This window comes from Fundulus heteroclitus, chromosome 21 (assembly GCF_011125445.2).
Source record: "Fundulus heteroclitus isolate FHET01 chromosome 21, MU-UCD_Fhet_4.1, whole genome shotgun sequence".
Taxonomy (NCBI): domain Eukaryota; kingdom Metazoa; phylum Chordata; class Actinopteri; order Cyprinodontiformes; family Fundulidae; genus Fundulus; species Fundulus heteroclitus.
The window spans coordinates 41,678,293-41,685,173 of NC_046381.1; the positions used below are offsets into that span (position 1 = coordinate 41,678,293).

The 6,881-nt window shown below is 41.9% G+C and overlaps 1 protein-coding gene across 1 annotated transcript in view; it reads left to right on the forward strand.

Moving 5' to 3' along the window:
- The window catches only part of LOC105923907 (NACHT, LRR and PYD domains-containing protein 3-like), a gene marked incomplete at its 5' end in the record, with an annotated part of 30,428 nt that extends 23,768 nt beyond the window's left edge, over window positions 1-6,660 (forward strand). The window contains 4 exons of the mRNA XM_036124977.1: window positions 1,760-1,930; window positions 3,189-3,362; window positions 5,701-5,871; window positions 6,553-6,660. Of these exons, the coding sequence (XP_035980870.1) occupies window positions 1,760-1,930; window positions 3,189-3,362; window positions 5,701-5,871; window positions 6,553-6,571 (535 nt within the window). The remainder of the gene's footprint in view (window positions 1-1,759; window positions 1,931-3,188; window positions 3,363-5,700; window positions 5,872-6,552) is intronic.
- Window positions 6,661-6,881: the final 221 nt, after the last annotated feature.

Consider the following 6,881-nt stretch of genomic DNA (forward strand, 5'->3'; position numbering starts at 1 on the left):
CATTTTACTGTCCGTGGTGGAGCGGTTAGCGCGAACCATGTTAGGAGGCTTTTAGTATTGACGCGGTCGGCCCGGGATCGACCCATGGCACTTTGCCGTCTGTCTTCCACCCTCTTCCTGTCAGCTCACTGTAGTCCGTGGGCCAGAATCTGTAGGACGCTTCCTTAAGAACTTTCGTATGAACTGTCAGGGGGCAAGTTTCTTCCACCGGGAAAAGTTGCTACACATAGCAGTGAACTCAAAACACCAATGTTCCCACGTTTTCACTTGCACATTAATAAGTTATAGCCGATAAAAAATCTAAACTGTGGCGCTCCGGTCGAAGAGGTCACGTGATTCGATTTTTGCTGCTCAGCCAATCAGATCGCTGTATTGTCAGCTGTGCGCGTTCACCAGTTCATCATGGCTGCGCTCGTAAGATGTTTGTATGCATCTGTTTCCAGACGAAGAAAGCCCAATAATAGCATTTTCTGGTGCCAGCTGGCTGAGATCTTGATGGCAAGAAAAAAGAAATAGCCCAGATCATCCGTCCATCCATCCATCCATTTTCTAACACGTGATCATAGTGTTGGTTGAGTGTCCTGCTTTGTCCTAGGTTGTGGTTGACCTTGTATGTTCATAGGATTAATTTATACTGAATGTGACAAGGAGCCAGGGGAGTTAGAATTCAGATGTGACATAGATGATGTAATGATGCAAGCTGCTGTCTTTTGTACTAGTTGTAGTTTATGGAGGTTTTCTGGAGGGTCCAGAAAACCTGGACCCTCCAAGCACCCTTGCAGCCAGTGCCGCAAGCACCGATTAAAGAAACAACATTCAATTGCAAGCTAGCCCCAACATCTACATGCGCATACATTTGAGTGTTTTCATTTCATTGGTTTAAAGGACGGCACTAATTATCCTTATTTTTTTATTTTTAGTTTTATAAATCCTAAGCACTTTTTGTCAGTGTTTCCACACCAATAATAGTAATATTTGTGTCCAGTAACAGTAATATTTTTTTCATGGCAATACCTCCAAAAGTTGTTTCAATAAATACAGCTATGTATGAATTCAGTTGCTTTTAGTTATGTATCAATTGAAGACACTATTCAGATCATACATAGCCAGTCAGCCACTGGTAATGTCTGTATTTTTTTAACAGTGTTCAGGGAAAATATCACAATGCATCGCAATAATTAAGTATCGTGATGCATCGTGATAGAATCATATCATGACATGTGAATGGTGAATCGAATCGTGACTTCTTTGGCAATACCCACCCCTACCTGAAACTGTTAAATGATCCATGTTTAGAACATTATGGGTCTGAGCACCACTGTTCTACCAGAACCGTGACCCAGACTAGAAGACAGCAGCATTTTAAACAGATGCCAGAGCGATCAGACTTATATATCCAGCAGCAGGAAGTGATCATAGATGGATTTATGTTCAAGTAGAGTTTATAGTTGTGTGGTAATCTCCAACCTCTAATGACCCTCAACCCTAACCCCAGAACATCTTCATCACCAGCCGCCACTGCTGAGAAATACACCTTGATCCTGACCTTCACACGTCATGATAACATGTTCTTGTTCTGCTGGGTTTAACTCTTTAAATCAGTTCTACTAGATCAAATATCAGACATCAGTTCATTATGTTTCTGGGACTTTTACATTCAGGGAAATTAATTTTCTACATTTTATTATTTATTTGTTCATATTTCAGTTTTAACCTGCATCCTGTTGGCTTCAGGACACATCTTTTATTCTTTGTTCAGATTATGGAGCTGCAGGTTGTCAGAGATCAGCTGTTCTCTGGTCTCTGCTCTGAAGTCCAACCCCTCCCATCTGACAGATCTGGACCTGAGCTACAACCTCCTGAAAGATGCTGAAGTGAAGGAGCTCTGTGGTTTTCTCCAGACCCCCCTCTGCAAACTACAGATATTGAGGTCAGACTCCATGTTTTAGTTCGGATATTTGTGATGTGAAAGTTGTGTTGACACTAAACTGCAGACATCTGGCTGATATTTTAGTGATCCACACTGAGAATCTTTGTGGTAAAGTCTGATTTCTGCTTCACTGCTTTGGCTCAGTTAAAGTTTCTTTCTGTTTCCAACTGCCTAAAACAGCAACTCCTAAACTCCATGTTGCCCAACTGAGAGCCTCCGGGGTTGTCAGCGACTCCTGGATCAGGTGTTGAAACGTTTTCACAGAAACTGAGTGAAAGTCTGTTAACCCTGGATTTAATCAGCTGCTTTGGCTTCACATGTTGCTGCCCTGGACCACCTTGAGAGTGGACCTTTTCCCTCACCTGCCTCTTCATCTGGACCAGCTGCACATTAAAAGGATCCCCCATCTACCCTTCCCCATCCAGTCCAAACTCTAAAGGATTTGGGCTCCATGAACCAAACAAGTTCACGTGATTTTAGTTGGTTTGCTTAGCAAGTAAACTGGATGTTTGTTTTTAGCCACAACAAACCCAAGCAACGACTCATGCCTGCAGCGCTTTATTCTGGCTTCAATTATCCGTATTTGAGTCAATATTAGCTGACCTGATAAGTGAGGTTTTGGACTGAGAGCCATTTGACATGATAAACCTGAGAGGTGAATACTGTTAGAAACTATTGTGACACTGCTAAGATCACATTTGGTGTGTGTCATGGTTTTAAGAGCTGTGACCCAGATGCAGAACACAGTCAGGAGACTGGTGAAGATTAAAAGGTTTATTGAAATAGGTTTGAGAAGATGTTGTCAGGAACCGGCAACACTGAGTGGATCCTCAACTGTTCACAAACAGAACATGTAAGTTAATGAAAATGCTGAAAAATCTGGAGAATGTGTTTGGTTGAGTTTGCTTACTTGAGGGAAAGTGGAAACCACCAGGGAGGAAAAAGCAAATTCTGGGAGTCCAGTTGATTTATATGATGTGGACCTAATCAGAAGGATGGAGAGCCAGGTTCCATCACAGGAGAGTCCAGGGGAGTCGGAGCCCATATGCTGCCTTCCAGGAGCATGGTTCGCGTTCTGCTGGGTTTAACTCTTTAAATCAGTTCTACTGGATCAAATATCAGACATCAGTTCATCATGTTTCTGGAACGTTTACATTCAGGGAAATTAATTTTCTACATTTTATTATTTATTTGTTCATATTTCAGTTTTAACCTGTATCCTGGTGGCTTCAGCTCACATCTTTTATTCTTCATTCAGATTGGAGCGCTGCAGTTTGTCAGAGATCAGCTGTTCTTCTCTGGTATTGGCTCTGAAGTCCAACCCCTCCCATCTGACAGAACTGGACCTGAGCTACAATGACCTGAAAGATGCTGGAGTGAAGGAGCTCTGTGGTTTTCTCCAGACTCCCCTCTGCAAACTACAGAGACTGAGGTCAGACTCCATGTTTTAGTTCTAGTTCTGATATTTGTGATGTGAAAGTTGTGTTGACACTAAACTGCAGACATTTGATTAATATTCTACTGATCCACACTGAGGATATTCATGGTAAAGTCTACTTTCTTCTTCACTATTTTGGTCCAGTTAAAGTTTCTTTATTTTTCAACTTATTCCAGGATTTATTAAATAATCAGCAGAAAACACGAAACAATGAGTTGAATTTCATTTTAGGGTTTCAACTTTTATCCAGGACTGAGGAAGAGGAAGATAGAAAAAAATTAACAATACTGATGTTTCATTTATCTGAAGGTTTTTAATCTCTTTAAAACTTCATCAGATCAGTTTTTCTAAATTTGATTTTAAGTTGATTTTAAAATAGTTACATTTATATTTCTCTGAATTATTGGATAAAATTCAGCTGAAAAACAAAGTTCAGATCTTCTATTCTAATAAATATTTTCTGAGTTTGTTCCTGGACTTGGAGACAGTTTTTCATGTTGTCTCTGTGTAACTGAGTCTGAGCCCTGATCTCAGGTCAGAACCGGACAGCATTTGGACCCCCAGTGTGTATAAATGCCCCTCATGTGAAGCGGGTCAGAGGGGATTCAACCCAGTTTAGAAAAGTGAATTTCAGCTCCTGGAATCTGTCTGACAGGAACAAATCTATAATCCCTGATTGATGCTTCAGCACTTTTAGAAGCTCTGGAAGGATTTTACTGACTAAAACACTCAGACACAACATGTCACAGTACCAGGTTCTGGTTCTGGGGCTTTCAGCTCCTAAAGTCAGTTTTACATTAAATATTCTCCATGACATCATGTTTTATGGGTGTGGAATAATTAAAATAGTTAATTTATCTTCATTAATCTCCACGTCTTCATATTCCACAATTGCTGCTGACTTTTTTGTGAAACTTGAATAATTTGGCTGCAGAACCTGAGTTTGTATTGATGGAGCTGCTGGTGGAGCTGACAGAGCTGAAGAGCTGAAGTCAGCAGGGCTGTCATTTAGAAAGCTTGCTTATGCACAAAATTGACCTGAAATGTGCGTACACCACTTTCGGCGCAAAGGTTGGGATCTATAAAAAATGAACTTGAGGGGAAAATGTGTGGTCCTCATGCCAACTCTGACCCAGGCATACACTCATTTTGGAGACAGGGAAATTGGTGACGCAGATGGTGAAGTGGTGAATTACAGCCAACCTGCATGAGGATTCCTCTCAGACGTCCAGTTTCATTCCATATCAGACTTTAATCATAGATCATATTGATCAGAAGCATTCATACCCACAGTATTATTGATTCTTATCCTTAAATACACACGGGACATTTCAAATAAATAAAAATGCCCATAAGCCATCTTAAATCTTAAATAAAACTCACTCGTGCGTAATGCTGCTCGGTGGATGCATTGGCACTGCTGGAAGACCGTGCAGATGGAGAAGTGAGGAAACGCGCTTTCAGGGATCAAATATTTCCTGGCCAATAATGAGGATTGGCCAATATCCTTCTTCTGACTCCCAGCATGCATTTTGCTGTTACCCACAGGGGAAAGTGGCTACACCTCCTTCTGAGGAGCTGAAAGGCAGCTCTCCAAACCCCAGAAAGCAGAGAAGGAGGATTTCTGCTCACACCCAGGCAGTCATAACCTTTTTAGGGTGGGGGGGGGGGGTAATAATAGAGGGGAAACCTCTCTTCTCTGAATATGGATCTGAACCCACAGCCACAGGGGAATTTCAACACGGAGCACAGCGTGGTTTACTTTTTAACAACTTATTTTAACAGCTTATTAACAACATGTTTTAATGTGGACAACATCTGAGCTTTTACCTCTGATTTCCACATTTAATAAACGCCTCTCTGGGAAATTTTCCCAACGTTTCTTTGCTTTTTCTCTGTGGCTGCCACGTCACAGAAAAACATATACACATTAACATTCATGAGGTGCTTTGCATCGACCGTTTATGGTTGAATCTGGGTGTGTAGAGGGCAGAACCTGAGCCAGAACCTGGTACCAAATGTACAGGTACAGCTGTGTCCTATAAAGGAAAATGGCTGCTGGTGTGTGTGGACATGGTTTTATAAATCTGAATATTTTTGCTATACGCAAAGTTTTATAAATGTGACCCCAGGACTGTAAAAACTGCTAAACAAGTTTTAACTGTTGAAAGTTCTAATATTGTTGATTGTTGAAGAGCTGAAGTCAGCAGGTCTTTATTGAAGCAGCAGCTTGTTGTCATTAATTTTAATGAGAGTTCTTTAACTGGTTCTGTTGGACTGTTAGAACCTGCATCCTGGTGGCTTCAGCTAACATCTTTTATTCTTTACTCAGATTGTGGGGCTGCAGGTTGTCAAAGATCAGCTGTGATTCTCTGTGTTCGGCTCTGAAGTCCAACCCGTCCCATTTGACAGAACTGGACCTGATGTACAACAACCTGAAGGAGTCAGATGTTCAGCAGTTGCAGGATCTTGTAAAGAGTCCAGACTACAAACTGGAATCTGTGTAAGTAGATGGGTGGAGTGAGTCCAGCTGCTGTCATCAGAACCGTTCTGAACCCAGTTGGTACCAAAGCAAAGATCCCGTGTTTCCAGTAAAGCTGCAGCTTCTCAGTGGGAAGAGAATGGTGAAAGGCTTCCTGATTGGACACAAAGACAACAATCAGCCAATCAGAGGAGCCAGCAGCTTGTTGTGGTACTGTCTTTGTGTCCATGTGAAGATGACTGTTGTTGTTGTGTTCAGGTCTCCAGGAAATGCAGCTGGATTCCAGCTGACAGCCTTCCACCATGTCTAGAGACATTGGTCCTCATTCATCAAGCTGTGGAGCATCAGATCTGATCTCAGACTCTTTGTTCTCTCATTTCAACAGCAAACAGCTGATCAGTTTCCTCTTAGTCACAGCTCTGAGATCAATCTGACTGCAGCCTGGAAATCACTGATTTCACAGCCCATCATTACATTTAGTCACCATGTGGTCTTTCTACAGAGCAGAAGCTCTGCTGAAGTCCACTCAGCACATCTGGACATGAGTCCTTCTCTCATTAGTTTCATCCAGATGTGTTCAGGGACAGCCTCCATGTTTCTTAGTCAGCTGATGTTTCACAAACAGTTGAGATGTTCATGTTCAGCTTCCAGAGGCTGGAAACACTCACTGATCTCCTCTGTTGCTCCTTCTTCTCTCTGCAGGATGAGGAGTCGGAGGTGATGATCTTAGTAGAGGAGAAAAGCTGAGCTGTCCTGATGATCCAGAGGTTGAAGATACAGCAGTTTGACAATAAAGAGACTATCACTGGATCCTTTTAGAATTATTTCTTCTTCCCATTTCTTCTTCCCATTGGTTGGTTAGCATTTTACTGAGGTGTCTGTTTTGTAGAATAAATCATCCGCCGATGAGTTATTGATCTGGAAAGCCGAATCTGAAACCACCGAAAAACATTTCAGATCCCAAATGTACAGCGTTCTAATTCTTCCAGTCTATTAGCAGCTTCCCGTAAGAGGTCGGCCACTGAACGTCT